This window comes from Octodon degus, unplaced genomic scaffold (genome assembly GCF_000260255.1).
Source record: "Octodon degus isolate 3935 unplaced genomic scaffold, OctDeg1.0 scaffold00299, whole genome shotgun sequence".
NCBI classification, from domain to species: Eukaryota; Metazoa; Chordata; class Mammalia; order Rodentia; family Octodontidae; genus Octodon; species Octodon degus.
This window is the reverse complement of record NW_004524875.1, coordinates 1,522,107-1,538,457: the sequence shown is the minus strand read 5'-3', so window position 1 is coordinate 1,538,457 and position 16,351 is coordinate 1,522,107. Positions and strand designations below refer to the sequence as shown.

The 16,351-nt window shown below is 40.0% G+C and overlaps 1 protein-coding gene across 8 annotated transcripts in view; it reads left to right on the top strand.

Annotated features, from left to right (window-relative positions):
• The window catches only part of Znf131 (zinc finger protein 131), a 36,814-nt gene that overhangs the window by 16,512 nt on the left and 3,951 nt on the right, over positions 1-16,351 (top strand). For 5 of the 8 annotated variants that reach the window (XM_023707572.1, XM_023707573.1, XM_023707571.1 and 2 more), the window contains one exon: positions 10,913-11,598. In XM_023707572.1, the coding sequence (XP_023563340.1) occupies positions 10,913-11,598 (686 nt within the window). The remainder of the gene's footprint in view (positions 1-10,912; positions 11,599-16,351) is intronic. The other 3 variants (XM_023707576.1, XM_004647304.3, XM_023707574.1) reach the window with 1 other exon arrangement.

Genomic DNA, 16,351 nt, shown 5'->3' with positions numbered 1-16,351 from the left:
TTTTTTTTTTTTTTTTTTTTTTTTTTTTTTTTTTAGTGAAAAGAAAATTTAGACCGTCTCTTAAAAAATAATTAAACTGTAATGGTCAAAAAATGCTGTTTGTTTTAATTATTTCGGCAGCTCAAACCTTCTGGAAAGAGCTTGATGTCTGTATTTTGTCTGATATTTAGCACTTAGCAAACAGGTATTTAGCAAGCATTTGTGCTTAGATACAAGTGTGCCAATCAAAACCAGACCAGTACTCTGCTGCAGAGTGTGCTAAATTAGAGTACCAAAATAGAGGTACATGCTTAAGGTCCTATGGTATACCTGATTAGGCCATCCATTCTCAAAATAGAAGTAAGCAAAGGGAAATGTGTATAGAAGGAATAATAGATTGTGGTTAAATCTTGGATGGGAACCTTCTGAGAAAAGGTTTTTGTGTGGCCTTTGTGCTGCTTGTGGCAGTGAGTACTTTACTATGGGAGTTTTTGGCCACAGAACAGTGGAATATTCTGTAACAGTGATCTATTTAGGAGACATTCCTAAAAGAGCTCCTTTAGAGTTTATAGGCTTTGAGAGTTGAAAGTAGGAATAATTGGGTATTGTTATGTAGTCTGTTTAAAACCTTCTAGAGGTGTTCTAACACTGGGATACTCATAGTAATTACAGCCATCTCTGCTTTTTAGTATACAGTAGCATATATTATCTCTTGAACCAGCTAGGCATGCAGTATACTGTGAAGTGTTCTTTTGAAAACTGAAAATAGTAGGACTAGCGAGATAGCTCAGTGGACTAAGTGCTTGCTTAGGCAAGCACAGGGACCAGGATTCCCTAGCATCGCAGGCTGTGCTGGCCCCACCCCCAGGCACACTGAGCAGGCCACTGAGTCAAGGCATGGTGGCCTATGCCTGTAATCCCAGTGTTGGGGAAGCTGAAAACAAGAGGATCACTACAAGTCCAACTCCGAGCTACGAAGTGAGACACTACCAAATGCATAAATTTTAAAAAAAGAAAGAAAAGAAAATAGTGCTGGGCTTCTGTAGGAATCTTTGATTTTTTTTTTTTCTTTTTTTCGCTGTATATCAGCTATATCTCAGTGCTCCATTGCATGTCTTAATAATTGTGTTTTTGGTTAAAATTTTGATGTTTTGAATAAAGCCTCAGTACTGGTATTTAGTTTTGGCCTGTCCCCTCATAATTTCTTACTGTTTCTTGACTTTACAAATCTGGAAGGTTTGTTTTTTATATGTGACCATTGAACTCTAAGCTTACTGGTCAGCTGGGACTGGAGACTTCCTGTGACATGCCTTGAACTGTAAGTCTCCATCTGTTGAGGAGCTGTCTGTATTGGGGTACATAGTGCTCCCATCACCCAGTTTACAACTCTGCCTTCCCATTTGCTTCCAAAGTGCAGAGAAATTCACGGTCCTATGAAGATAAGACCTTTGAATCTTCTTGGGCAAGCATATAGCCCTGTGTATGTGTGGCCTTCTAGATCCTGTGAAATGTGTCAGTATTTTTTAAAGTCCTCTGTGGTCATTTTTATTCCTCCATTGTTTCCTTTTAAGTTTTTAGTCATTCTGATAGCCACAGTTGGTAATGCTACCTCAGTGGCTGCAATGAAAAACACTTTAATCTTTTGAATTACTATATGAACAGTGTCTACTACATATTAATATTAAATCTGTTCTTTAATTGAAATACCCTCTCACTGCTTTACTCAATGACAGATCTTACTCATTTTTCTAGTCTCAATTCAGAGTTAGCTGCTGGTTCTCTAAAGCTTTGAGTGCTCACTCCAAGCAGGTTTAGGTTCTCCTCTATTTTTATTTTATCTTTTACATTTTCCATTCATGTAGTAATTACTATTTTTCCCACATTTTCTCCTTAGACAAATTATTTCATTAAGCTTTGACACAAGGCAATGTATTTTTTCTTGGGGAACCATTTGGGTGAGTTTGAAAACAGCTTCACTCCTTCACAAGCCTCTAAAACCTCTTACCATACCACTCAGCTCTGAATATAAGCTGAATCCCACTTTACAAAACACAAGCCTGTTTGCATCAGGATTTTTTTGTTCTTTATTCCTTTTTGGAACAGGGATTTGGATTCACCAGGTCATACAGAAGCAGAAGGCTGATTAATAAGTACGTTACAATGTGCCTCAGCATTAGAACAATTAGCCTTAGTCTTTTAGTATTATAAAGACCATGCTTATTTTAGTATCTTTCAAGTAGGGCTAACTCTTTAAAATGAATGATCAATCCTCATAACTTACTTTCAGTTAAATTGTTTCGCAGTTATTTGTGGTAATTGATAGCCATCTAGGTGAGTTTATTAAAGTATATTCCAAATGTTCACACTGAATTGATGGTAAAGCAAAGTTATACAATTGTAGCGTAACAGTGAGCCATTTCACATTAATAGAACAAATATTTGTCATCAGAAGAATGAGCAGAAAGTCAGTAACTGAGGGTTTTATGTGTTCTTAGAAAGGAAGACAGGCATAACTGGCTGTCCCTACCACTGCAAAACAACAAAAAAGATTTAACAAACTAATCAATCGAGGAATGAAAATTAAATTAGTTGTGGTTAAATTGACTAAAAGGAACCATTGAGAAGATTATTGTGTAACTTTTGCACATACAGAAAGTATATAAGGTGGGACCAGGGAGATGGCTCAGTAGAGTAAGCACTTCCTTGGCAAGTGCAAGGGCCTGTATTCAATCCCCAGTTCCACTAAAAAAAAAAAGAAAGCACATAAGGTGCTCTTGTCACATTTGCAGTGTATAATTATTTTTAAAATACAGTATAAGCTTATTGAGCAGCACTACAAAAGAGTAGGTGTTTTGAAATTGCATCATTGCTTATTTAAAACTGACTTTTTTATGTGTTTGGTACAGGGTCTCACTACACAGCCCAAACTCTAGTGATCCTTCTGTTTCCAGCCTCTCCACTACTGGGATCACAGGGGCGCACCACCACACTTGGGTCTTTGTGGCAGCTCAGCACGCCTGGAGGCAGGGCCGGTGCAGCATGTGGTGCCAGGGATTGAATACCAGTCCCTGCGCTCACCTTAGCAGGACATATTCTTATTAGAAAGCCGTAATACTGTATAAATTTTTTTCCCTCTGGCTTCTTGAAATATAATTTCATATAATAACTTTCATTTTAAGTCTAGAGTTTAGATTTCAATAACTATGTGTCTGTACTGTTGTAACCGCTACCTTACTTAAGATACAGAAATATTTCCACTCTAGAAGGTTTTCGGATTACTTTATAGTTGATCCTGACTCCCTATTCTGCATAACCAATGATGCAATTTTTTGTTTTGATTTGGTTTGGTTTTTTTGAGACAGTCTTGCTAGGTAGTTTAGGCTGCCTTGCACTCACTGTAGTCCAGGCTGGCCTCAAACTGCAGTCCTCCTGCCTCGACCTACCATGTGCTAGGGTTACAAGCATGTACCACCACACTCGGCCTAATTTCTAATCACTGTAGTTTATGCTTTGTATTTGCAAGGCTGGGGTGTGGCTCTACCTCAGTGCTTCCTCCACCCCCACCCCCACCCCCACCCTCACCCCACCCCACCCCCCGAGCTTGGTAGGGAAGCGTTTCCCACCAAGCCACTCCTCCCTGCAGAGTGTCACATGAAGTGGCCTCCACAGTGTGCGGTCTCTCACAAGGGACTTCTCTCGCTTAGCGTTTTGTTCTAGAAATTTGTCTAGGGCATACTATTTTGTTCTCTTTATTACTTAATATTCCATACCATGGGCATATCATTTGTTTTTCTGATGAGACTTGGGTTTTTCAGTTTTTGGCTGTTAGAAAAAGGCTGCTATGCACAAAAGTTTTTGGACATACAACTTCATTTCTGTAAGTCAGTGTCTTTTTTCTCATTGCTGAGACAAAATATCTTGACACCCAGGGTTAAGGAAGGAAAAGCTCACAGTGTGTAGACATTTCAGTCCACAGGGCGACCCGGCAGAGGGCAGCTGTTCATGGCAGCAGAGCAGCAAGGAGTAACAAGAGAATGACTCTGTGTCCATCGCAGTGTGTGTGGGCTGCCTGCCCTGGGGCAGGTGTGGCACTCACACCCATAGCCATGGGCCAATCACACACTCTAGGTTCCACCTATGAAAAGCCCACTCTCCATAACTGTATATGGCTTTGGGGGAGATATCTAGACATGAACATAACAATAAACGTTTCTAAGTAGGACAGATTTGAGTTTTAATGTACATTTAATTTTGGGAATACAGTGGAATCTTTATAAAAAGTGGTTCTACCATTTATCTTCCCACCTGTAACAAAGGGGAATTCCAGTTTTGTCATGTCTTTGCCAACACCTGGTGTTGTGAAGGCTTAGCTTTTAAGTTTTAACAAAAAATCTTAAAAACAGAACATTTTCTTCAAGGGACAGACACATCTGAGACTTGCATACCATATGGTTTCTGTTCAGGTTACTTAGCTCTGCAGTGTAGCATGAAGAGTGCTGTAGGCAGTACTTAAGTGAATGGTTTTAGCCATGTCTTACTAAAGTTCTGTTTACGTGAAACAGGAAACACTTAGGTCAGAGCTCATTGCTCTCTGCTAGAGGAACTCTAGTAGGTGTATATTTAGGTGTATCAAAGTTTACAACGTGTATAGCATCACATATATCTGAAAGTAAGCGGTCAGACTTTACATACATACACATATCTGTGAAACCAAAACAGCACACACCTATAATCCCAGCACTTTGAGAGGCTGAGGCAAGAGGATCACTGTGAGTTTGAGGCCAGCCTGGGCTACAGCTGTCCTGTATTATATAGTGAGACCCTATTTCAAAAACAAAACCTAACCCCCCAAGAAATATTCAAACAAGTGTTACCTCACTGTTCTACTCTCATACTGAGAAGAGTCCACGAAGTAAGACAACTCCTACTAAGCTGGCATTCAGGTGCTTGTGATACGTAGGAAAGGTAGAACTCAGCACCTCGATCCCAGGCCATTCCCGAACAGTGCAGTCGACACAGTTACTGTAACTGAACCAGGAAAGGGGGAAATCATGCTAGTGATAATGGCGATTTGGCTTCCTACTTTAGGTGTGTCAGTAAGAATAACTTTCTGTGACTGACCCTTGCGTTGCACTTCTTGTGCAGAGCCAGGTGCTAACTTCCTTCCCTCTCTCACATATATGACTTGCAACTCAGAGATGACTACAAGAGCCTATCAAAAATGTTTACACATCAGGTGGTTCTCATATGACTGGAAATGTCTCCAGAACTAGACTAGTCTTAATAACAAGTTCTCAAAGAGAAGCTCCATGGAGAAATAACTGACTTATGTGTATAGTGCTCCCTTCAGTAGGAGCTGTTCATTACAAAGGGTCACAAAATTGTACCAGACTTAGGCTGATGTGACTAATGACAATATTGGGTTCTGAAGGCATTCACATCAGCCTCAAGTTGCAGCAAGGCTTATTATAAATGATAATCATATTAGACTTTCTCCTTAGGGCCAGTGCCATGTCTCTCTAATGGCTAAAATATCTTGCTATACTTAGACTAATGCCTAGGGCTAAGTGAAAATGTCAGTATAGAAACTAAAGGAGAGGGCCAGGGAGATAGCTGGGTGGTCTGTATGCGCCTGCCTGGCAAAGTGCAAGGACCTGGGTTCAATCCCTGGTACTACATGCCATGCCAGCCCTGGAATCCTGGGTATGTAGAGCTGGCCACCAGAACCAGCATGGTGGCACATGCCTGTAATCCCAACACTGGGGAGGCTTGAGATTGGAGAATCACTACAGTCTGAGCTGCATAGCAAGACCATGTACCAAATAAAAGATTTTTTAAAAAGAAGAAACTAAAGGAGAAAGCCATCTAGGGATTTGCTTAGTTGATTGAGTCCTTCATAGAACTTGATGGAGTGGATACAGTGAGTGAGGTCAGCACTGCAGGGGCCCATGTTCTGTTGACTAAAAGTCTGTTAATAGCCTTAAAAAGAAAATAAAATACACACACACATACTCTAGTAACCTTAAATTAGCCCAGTATGACAAAAAATGAATGAGTCAGGCCCTGGTCCCTACTGTAGGTTGATGAGCAACAAGTAAAGTGTGGTACCCAGGGAACATTCATCTAAAACCAATTCAGAAATGAAAATACCGTTAGGATACAATTTTCCATGCATCCTTGTTTATTGATTATCTTGTAAATAAAGGCACCAACAGTATTTTATTTTGTATACTTTTTTTGTATACTTTTAAGATATTTATGTAACTTTAAAAGATAAAGCTCATTCTCCTCCAGATTGGAAGGTAGGTTCATTTATTGTCTGTAATAAAAATAATGTCCCCTCTCTTAAGACAGAGGCCAGGCAGGTTTGCTTACAGCAAGTTGTAAGAGTTGCAGTTCCTAAAACTCAAGAGTACTTCAACTATGACCAAACCACTGTGAGTATAGTATATACCTAAGCCACTGTGTTATCTTTGTGAAACTTGAAGGGGACAGGAAAACGGATACAAATAGGAAGTTCATGCTGTTTGCTGTGCTATAGTCAGTCACATCCTTTCTCTCGAGTCAGAGACATTCTGTTGGCATCCAGGAAACTGGCTACCTAACCTCTTAGCTTGCAAACAGGGTAAAAATCCCAAACGGTTCACAGGTGACAAAAAAAAAAAAAAAAAAAAATTAAAAATGGGGAAGTTTAAAAGAGAAACTCCAGCCTACAACATTAAACATTAAGAATCTGTCTACCCAGCTCCTAAACATTTGCCAAGAAAAATGAAAGCATATATCTAAAGAATTGTATGAAAATAGTTGCAGCCACAGTACTTGTAACAGTCAAATCATACAAGAGAATATTGCTCACATTAAAAAGGACTTAACTATTAATACAGTAGTATTTTTAAAAATTATAATGACAAGATAATATGAAACTGTAAAAATGAGAAATAACCTGTAGTGACAGCATGGGGATGAAGATAGTGATAGTAAAGGCTTTAAAAATGAAATGTTGGAGAGTGGTTACCTTGGGAATGAAAATGGTTGCGTAGATGTGTGTATGTAAAGTCTGACCACTTACTTTCAGATATATGTGACGCCATACACGTTGTAAACTTTGATACACCTATATATACACCTACTAGAGTTCCTCTAGCAGAGAGCAATGAGCTCTGACCTAAGTGTTTCCTGTTTCACGTAAACAGAACTTTAGTAAGACATGGCTAAAACCATTCACTTAAGTACTGCCTACAGCACTCTTCATGCTACACTGCAGAGCTAAGTAACCTGAACAGAAACCATATGGTATGCAAGTCTCAGATGTGTCTGTCCCTTGAAGAAAATGTTCTGTTTTTTAAGATTTTTTGTTGTTAAAACTTAAAAGCTAAGCCTTCACAACACCAGGTGTTGGCAAAGACGTGACAAAACTGGAACTGCCGTTTTTAAAGGGATTGGTGCAAAGGGAACTCAGAATCAGATCGTAGAGCCAGTCAGCAGCCAGTTTAAAGATTCATGGAGCAGTTGGAAAAGCTGCATCAAAGCATTTTTTTTCATTGAGAAAGCTATAGGGGTAGCTCTAGAAAACAGATCATTGATGTTCCTTCCTCTGTATCTTCTGAGATTCTAAAATACCCAACCCCAGGTGACCCAGACCTATTAAGTTTCCTACTTTCACTCACATGGTCCATTATACATATATTTTTAAGCATTATTTTCAACCAAATGGGCGCTACTCGTACAGTATAAGATGATGTCAGTTCAACAGGAAAGTCTAGGTGACTAAAACAGTTGTTTGAACCTTTTAAGCCCATTTTTAACAGGCTATCACTTGGAAGGAGTACCAGTCAGATTGTTCTAGTGTTGCTCCTGAGGGAAAGAAAACAATCATTTTCAAAATTTTCTAGTAATATTTATGTAAGTTTCACATCCATCTTGTCTTCACTATCTAGGAAGCAGCTGAGAAAAGATGGTCTCTTTCATAGGCTGTTGCCAGTGGTGTAGCTGTCCATCCTGGTGACAACAAAATTTGAAAAACAAACTGTTTTGGACAAGACAGGAGAGTAGAATCAGAAATCTTGGAGTCATTGCTTGAGGTCATTAGAGTGTTCTGTCAGCATTAGTGTGTGGTAGAGAGCATGAAAACTCTGTCAGTGTCTTGATTACTAGTTAATAGCCCATTTTGGAGTATCATTTATGGTAAAAAGCACACCATTCTCAGACTGTAGGTGGTTCTGAGAGCTGAACATACCACTGACCACCGAAATTAGTTTTAAGGGCTGCAGTTTTGCAGCCTGAACTAGCTAATCAAAGTGGAACAGCAACAGTTATAACCTGAGAAAGTGATGTCCACAGAGGTGACCTTGATACTCATAGGATGAGGTTAAAAGTCTGATGTAGTTAATCTACCCTTTATGAAGCAACTATTTTGTTGTGAAGCAAATATGCTGGCCTTTAATAGGTGTCAGCAGCCTGGCATACATCCAGACCAGTCTTTCAGTCTGTGATGCAGTGTGTTATCCATCTGGAGTTAGGTTAGATTTAGTATGAGTGAGTGAGCCAGTGCTAGTAACAGCTAGAAACATTCTTTTCCAGAGTTGGAGCCCTGGACAGAGGAATCTTTAATATGCGTAGTCTTCTAAGTCAACAGACAGTTGGCAACAGCCCATGAGTCAATAAATATATAGCAAGATTAAGCATGGGAAATGCTGGCTACAGCTGTGACGACAGCCTTGGCTTGTGCCCGCTGAGTAGAGCCATTATGTCCATTTTGGCTTTTGTAGTTTGTCGTGGCTACACACCTACAGAAGCCCAGTGAACATCTGTTTTAGCGTAGCCTGACAGTGAATTGTGGACCTCATTAATCTCATGACCTTGCTCTGGACAACAGAGTAAGAGCCACCACTTTTTCACGGTTTTTACGTATGCCATCTGTTTGACAAATGACATAATAGGACATCACCAGTGCCATTTTCACCTTTATTAATTATGAAGTCTGCACATGACCTTCATGTTCTCTACCACCCACTAATACTGATATTGTAAAACATCATGAGTATCAGGCTGGAAAACCCCAAGACCTCCATGGCTTGTACATCAGTTTTAGCAATGTCCAACAGCAAGCAGATGGGTTGGAGCTATTTGTTGGTTTTGTTTTTAAAAGACATGTATCTTGAAGCTGTGTTTAGGTCAGGTCCAAAGCTCAAAGAATTACTTTTGGTTGGAAGCTGTCCCTTTGCCAGAAGTTCTTTTTGCAGAAGTGTCAGTCTCAGAGACTAGCAACTTCAGGGTTGTGGGACAGAAAGGTAGAGAATATGCTGCAGTTTGTTGGACAACTTCCAGCACAGCCTGTTGGTTAGAGTCCCTTTTAAGAATGCTGGCTTAGCCAGGCGTGATGGTGCATACCTGTAATCCCAGTACTACAGAGGCTCAGACAGGAGGACCACTGAGATTTCGAGGCCATCCTAGACTCTAGTGAGTTCAAGGCCAGACCAGCCTGAGCTCCGTAGTGAAACCCCATCTCAAAACAAAACAAAAATGTGGCTTAGAGATTTGCCAATGTAAAGGAGAAAGCAGAATCACAAGTAAGGTACATAGTGTCTTTGGTGCCTAAAAAGTTCTGTAGGATGCTGGGCTTCAGTTTTGATGGGAGGGAAACAGAAACAGTTTTTCCTTGACTGGAGGATTGAACATTGTGAAGCTTCCTGCATGTATCCAGGAAAATCTTTACTTTTGGGGGTAAATAGGCCCCCAAAATTTCTTGAAATTTATCAGCAACCTCCATTGATCACAAGTTGCAGACTAATGCTTCTAGCTTGCCTAACAAGGCGTTATCAGTATTACAGACTTCAGAGCATAGAGACATTCTGTCCTAAATCCTGACCTGTCACTGTCAGCAAATGTCAGGATGTCCACTGGTCTTCTGGTTCTTGTCTCCATGCAACTGATCCCATTTTGAGTGATCTTTCTGGTGCTTAAGGGATAAGGAAATACTTGCACGTTTTCTACTCATGTTCAGACAGCAAATCAACAGTGTGTGGGATGGGCCCCATCCTCAAGCTCAGGACGGCCACCTGTTCTTCTCCAAACTGTAGCCACCACCATCAATTAAATACGAGTGCCTCCTTTCTCCAGGGCCCAAGGTAGGGTGATGAGCCGGGGATCAGACTCTGACAGCCATGCAATTTTCAGTCATCACATTCCTGAGTTTTTTCTCAGCACACTTAGCTGAGCGTAAATTGCCTTTAGTCATTTCAAGCAACATAGAACCATACCTAGCAAGTGGCTCCACCACACTAGTCTTGTTGTTTTCAGCCCACCCAAGGACTAGTGGGCACCAAGGCTTTCATTGTGACACTGTCTGGGCTGTGGGGACTCCCAAAATCTGTCCTTAGCTTGAGTCAGGTTTGACTTGCATATAGTTACTTTTAAGAGTACAGTTTAATCCTGAATATTCACTGCCCTGCTGTCATGATATTCTTAAGCCTTTTACTATTTTTCATAGGAAGATTGGGAGGGGGAAGGTCAGTGGGCTTATTGCTGAGATTTTCTCCTTTTGTGGAAATTTGGATTTTAGTCTTATATGTAAGTCTGACCCATTTTTGAATTAGTTTTTTGTTTATGGTGTGATACAAAGGTTGAGGTTTATTTTTCCCATACAGATACGACGTTTTCAAACACAACTGTGAAAGATTATCTTTGTTTTCATGAAATTATTTCGGAACCTTCTTTGAAAAGCAAGTTTGGGTCTTTTTCTGGACTTACTCTGACTTTTCTCCATGCCTGTGCTTTCACCACTATTTTAGTTGCTCTAGCTTTATGAAGGTCTCATCCAGTATAAGCTTTTCAGTTTTGTTTTTTGCCTTTCCATGTAAATTTACCGGTTTCTTCAAAACCTCATAAGATTTTTGATCTTAAGTCTTTAATGTCTACACATTATATATTTCAGAAATAAAGAAAACTCCGCTCCTTTAGAGGAAAATACCACAGGAAAAAATGAGGCAAAAAAAAGAAAGATTGCAGAAACTTCAAATGTTATCACTGAGTCATTGCCATCTGCAGAATCAGAACCTGTGGAAATTGAGGTGGAGATTGCTGAAGGTACAATTGAAGTGGAAGATGAAGGCATTGAGACGTTAGAGGAAGTAGCTTCTGCCAAGCAGTCCATAAAGTACATTCAGAGCACAGGCTCCTCTGATGATTCTGCTCTGGCCTTGTTGGCAGATATTACCAGCAAATACCGCCAAGGTGATAGAAAAGGGCAGATGAATGATGAAGATGGCTGTGCATCTGACCCCATAAGCAAACAGGTAGAAGATATTGAAATTGTGGAACTTCAGCTGTCACATGTGAAGGACTTGTTCCATTGTGAGAAATGTAACTGTTCATTTAAATTGTTTTACCATTTTAAGGAACACATGAAATCACACTCCACTGAGAGTTTCAAGTGTGAGATATGCAATAAAAGGTATCTGCGGGAGAGTGCATGGAAGCAACACCTAAGTTGTTACCACCTTGAAGAAGGTGGGGTCAGTAAGAAGCAAAGAACTGGGAAAAAAATTCACATATGTCAGTACTGTGAGAAACAGTTTGATCACTTTGGACATTTTAAAGAGCATCTTCGAAAACATACAGGTAACTAGGAAGTACTTTATGTTAAAAAAAAAAAAGTACTTTTTTCCACATTTAAGTCAAAATATGTAAATCTTAATTTTTAAGTGGTTGATATATTAATGCTTTGAATACAAGTCAGTATCAACTTTGAAAAGTGTCATTTTTATGCCCTGCCAATTAAAAAAATGGGAACAGTTCATAAATTAAGGATCATAAATTATCACTTCTTGGCATCTTAACTAAGATCAAGTGTGTAGGATCATAAATTATTAAATTCTAATTACGGTAGGACTTCACTTTATATTTCTCATGTTAAGATGTTACATAGATAAGTACATTTACCTGCAGTCTCTCTGGCTCCTTAGCTAGGCATTATGTAATGTCTTGTCTCCCTTTACATCTCTAAATGGCAAAATGCCAGAACTGGTAAACCGCTAGGGAGCTAGGAAATGTCCTTATGCACTGTTCCTGGTGGGAGCTGTGCAGCGCCTGGGGGACCTTGACCTGAGGGCCTCTGGCTCGTACAGTTGTGTATTCCACATGCATGTTTTTTTCCCTCTGACCTTGTTCCCACTTGCCAAGCATTTCTTGGTAGGTTCTCCTACCACCAATGACTTGAATCTCAGTAGGTGCCACACCTACTACAATAACAAGAGTGTGGAGAGATCTCTTACTGCCAGGGGCCAAGTGTTCGGACTTCCAAACACTGGTTCCCAGATTCCTGTTACATGAAGTCATTCAGGCTGGTTAGACTTCCATATGGAAAATTCAACAGAGATATTCTTTTTTCTTTTCTTTTTTTTTTTTTTTTTTTTTTTAAAGTACTAGGGATTGAACACAAGACTTTGTGCTTGTCAGGCAGGCATTCAACATAGGTGTTCTGCATTATTTAGAATCTTTCTCTTTGATGCTTGAGTTTGCTTCAAGTGAAACTTTTTTTATAAATCCTTCACTGTCCAGAGTCATTTGTTGTATACTAACTGAAATCGAGGAACCAGGTAGATTCAAATAATGGTAACCCTTGTCACCCAAAATCTTGCTGTCAGTACTTAGGAGCTAAATATCAAGATATTGTTTTACATGCATACGGCTCAGGATTTTAAAAGGGTTTAAAATATTAATTTGGGCAAATAATAGGCATTAAATTCCTTGAGAAATCTTCATTTCAAACATGTTTCATGTTTAGAAAGTGTTTTTGATCCTTAAAAAGAAAAAGTACCTGTTCTATTGGTCTCTTGGTAAATAATTTACAATAGGTGGGTCAGTTTTACAAAAGAGTTACTATGTCACCAGCACGGTGAACAAAAGTTAGTAGGTAACCAGTGAACTCTCCTAGGATTCTAGTACCCCAAAAGGTGATCAGTTGGCTTTTGTATCACTTCCTAGAAATGTGAAAGTACAGCAGCTATTATCTTCTATTCAAAACATTACCCTAGTGACTGACTTATTTGATAACAAGACAACATAGATCATTTTGGAAATGTAAAACGTGTACTTCTTGTTTTGGATTGAACAGCAAATTAAGGCCAAAGTGCATTTTGTGTGTATGTCTTTCAAAATAATGGTGAAATAACTTAAACTGACTAATTATAAATTATAGAACCATATGTCCACTGGAAAATCATTGTAACACGTAAAGCAAACTGAACTTAATGATTCTAAATTTGTGTCCAAGTTTGTAAAGGATGGATTGTTTTTCTCTAACAATATGAAGATAGGAGACCATCCTGTTCTTACCTGCAAAATGCAAAATATATTCTATTTTCATATTTTGCATATTTTAGTAGTAGTTCAGTGGTTTGGGTTCTTAGAGTTTCTTGGAGTGTAACCTGTGGCTCAGTTTGCAAAGCATTCCCTATTACCTGTCTTCTGAATTTATTTTGTTGAATGCTAATGATGTTATCCTCATAGACTAAAGACAGGAAATAGTTTATAGAGTCCTTGCCTCAGGGAACACAGTTATATTGAGGTAGACATGGCAAGCACACTCACTGTGACAGGATTAAGTGCTAGAGGGAAGTAGAATCTTGTGTAAATGAATGCTTGGATGCTTGTTACTATAAACATAAATTCCTGAAGATTTATCCTATGACTTTTATAGGAAAAGAGGTTAGGTTAGACACAGGCATGCCACACAGAGGAAATGAAATATAGGAAGGCCTGTGGGAATGAGTTGAAACAAGTTGTTTGGAACACTAGTAGTAAGTAATACATATTGCTGAAGATATGGGAAGTGGAGCAGCCATGGTAAATCTTTTAGTGTTTCAGTGATACAAAGGCCCACCATGGCACACAGGCTAACAGGTTCACCGCCACAGAAGTAGAGTATCGCCAGAAGGTAGTGGCTAGTGAAATGCGACAGACTGACCAGGCTTTAAATCTGTACCACCAGGTGGGTCCTGAAATCATTTAACTTCAAACTCCAGTCCTGACATTTGCCAGCATATGGCTTTCCTTACATAAATAAAGATAATGATACCTACTTTATAGGGTTTGTGAGAAATAATGGTGAAAACACTTGGACAATTGTAACTCTGCATATCTAAAACAGAATAATGTTTGTACATCTAGATTTTATTGGGTTTGTTAAATTAATTTTTTGTTGTTGTTGCACCAGGGTTGAACTCAGTACCCTGCACTTGCCAGTCAAGTACTTAGTCTACTGAGCTATCTCCCCAGCCCCTAAACTAAATTTTTTAATAATGCAAGCAGATCAACTTAGCTGCGGTTGTAACTCAGTAGTAGAATGCATGCATAGGCTTCTCCAGGATGTGGGTTCCATCCCTAGCACAAGGGATAAAAGGTGCTGAGTGTTTGGGCACAACCTGTAGTCCACGTACTCTGAGGTGCTGAGTAGGATCATAAGTCCAAGCCCAGCCTGCATAACTAAGCACGCCGAGTGACACTGTTGCAGAATTGTAGAAAGGGTTAGGGATGTAAGTCAGTGCAGGAGCCTGGGCTTAGTCACCCGCTGCCACCACCAAGCCCTCCAAAGAAAAAGCAGTTCTGCAGCTGTTCTCCTGCCTTTCTAAGGGCTGGGGAGATAGATCAGTGAAACAAGTGCTTCCGTGGCAAGCACAAGGGCCTGAGTTCAATCCCCAAAAAAAAAAAAAAAAAAAAAAAGGTAAATCTTACCTTTCTATATGTATTCCATGCATTTTTAGTAAACATGCGTGCTTGGTTTGGGAAAAACAGGAATATACAATAGTGCGGTTTTATGCACTTTAATTTATTTTGGAGTCGTTTTAAGAAACATCTTTTGTTCCCTATGACTGTAATAGTTTAGTGTATTGGATATACCATATTTACTGTTAATAAATATTTAAGTTTTGGTAGGCATTTACTATTATGAATTATGCTGCAATAAGCATCCTTGCACATCGGTTTTTGTCCATGAGTAATTTAATTTTTAAGAGCAGATTTTCCAGGTTAAAGAACATGTGTATTTTAAATCTAAGCGAATACTATTCAAATTGCCATTTAGGCCAGGGACATAGCTCAGTAGAATAAGCATTTGCCTGACAAGCACAGGGTCCTGAGTTCAATCCCCAGTACTACCAAAAAGAAAAAAAAAAGAAAGAAATAAAGAAAGAAACCCAAATTGCCATTTAGGAAGCTAGGCAAGTTTATCTTTGTAGACTACATTGATAGTGAAAAGCATTTTTAAATTATACGCTATTTTACTTAGCAGGCTAGTGCTGTGTCCTAACAATCTTGAGATAGAGCAGGAGTGTTTTTTGATACTGATGGGGTCACTATGTAAGTCTCACTATGTACAGCTCAGTCCTTGTACTCTGCCTAGCCCAGGCCAGCCTTGCACTTGCAAACGTTCTCAGCCTCCCAAGTGCTGCATTCAGGGGCATGCACTGCACCTGGCTGCAGAGGAGTCTCTGTGCCAGCACTGGCTCCAGGGAGTTCGGTAGTCTCCCTCAAGTCGATTTTTTTCATCACGTGGGAATTACACAAAAGCTGTGTTTGTTAGGGGGAGATATATAGCTCAGTCCCTTAGCCGTGTCCCTCAGTTTGGGGCCCATTTGGGATCCCTCCTGGCCCCGGCCCCACCTCTGAAGCCTCAGGGCTCTTTCTGCTCCCTGCCCAGATGCCTCTTTCTTCCAGCTGCTGTCTCTGCCACATTAAGCCCTCCATCTCCTCCATGTCCTCTTTTCCTAGTTCGCCACCCAGTTCTGGACTTCTCTGTCTTTCCAGGACTTTATTATATGTACACCTTTTCTTGTACTCTCAGCAGAGTTTCTTCCTTAGACAGATCCCACTTTTAGCTATTTACTCCTCCATCATTGCTGAACACTGCTGGAGTGAATGCATGCCTCAGGCTGGAGGCGCGTGCTGTTTGATGTTTGATGTTTAATTTCCTAATTGCTTTCCCAGATCTTCTTTGTAATACAGACCCAAGACCCCTGCCTGTGCCGCACCTTCAGCACATGACAGACCTTCTTCCTACCTACAGCTTAACTGTAGCAGCATGTCTATCTATCTCCTCTTATTCCAGAGGAACCCATTTCAAGGCAGGTCCTAACCCTGTGCCTTGATAGCGCTTCCAAGACCATATCCTGCCATTACTGCTCTTCCTTTCCTTCTCTGCAGCATCCTTTTCTCGCAGCAAATCAGCGAATAGTGGTGGCTTCTACTAGCGTGAGGAGGCCTCATAGTGACTTGCTTTCCAAATCCCACTGTGCTTTCCAAGTCCTTCAAAGAAGTGGCATTATGGGCTGGAGAGATGGCTCAGTGGTCTAAAGCACCTACTTGGAACAAGCTT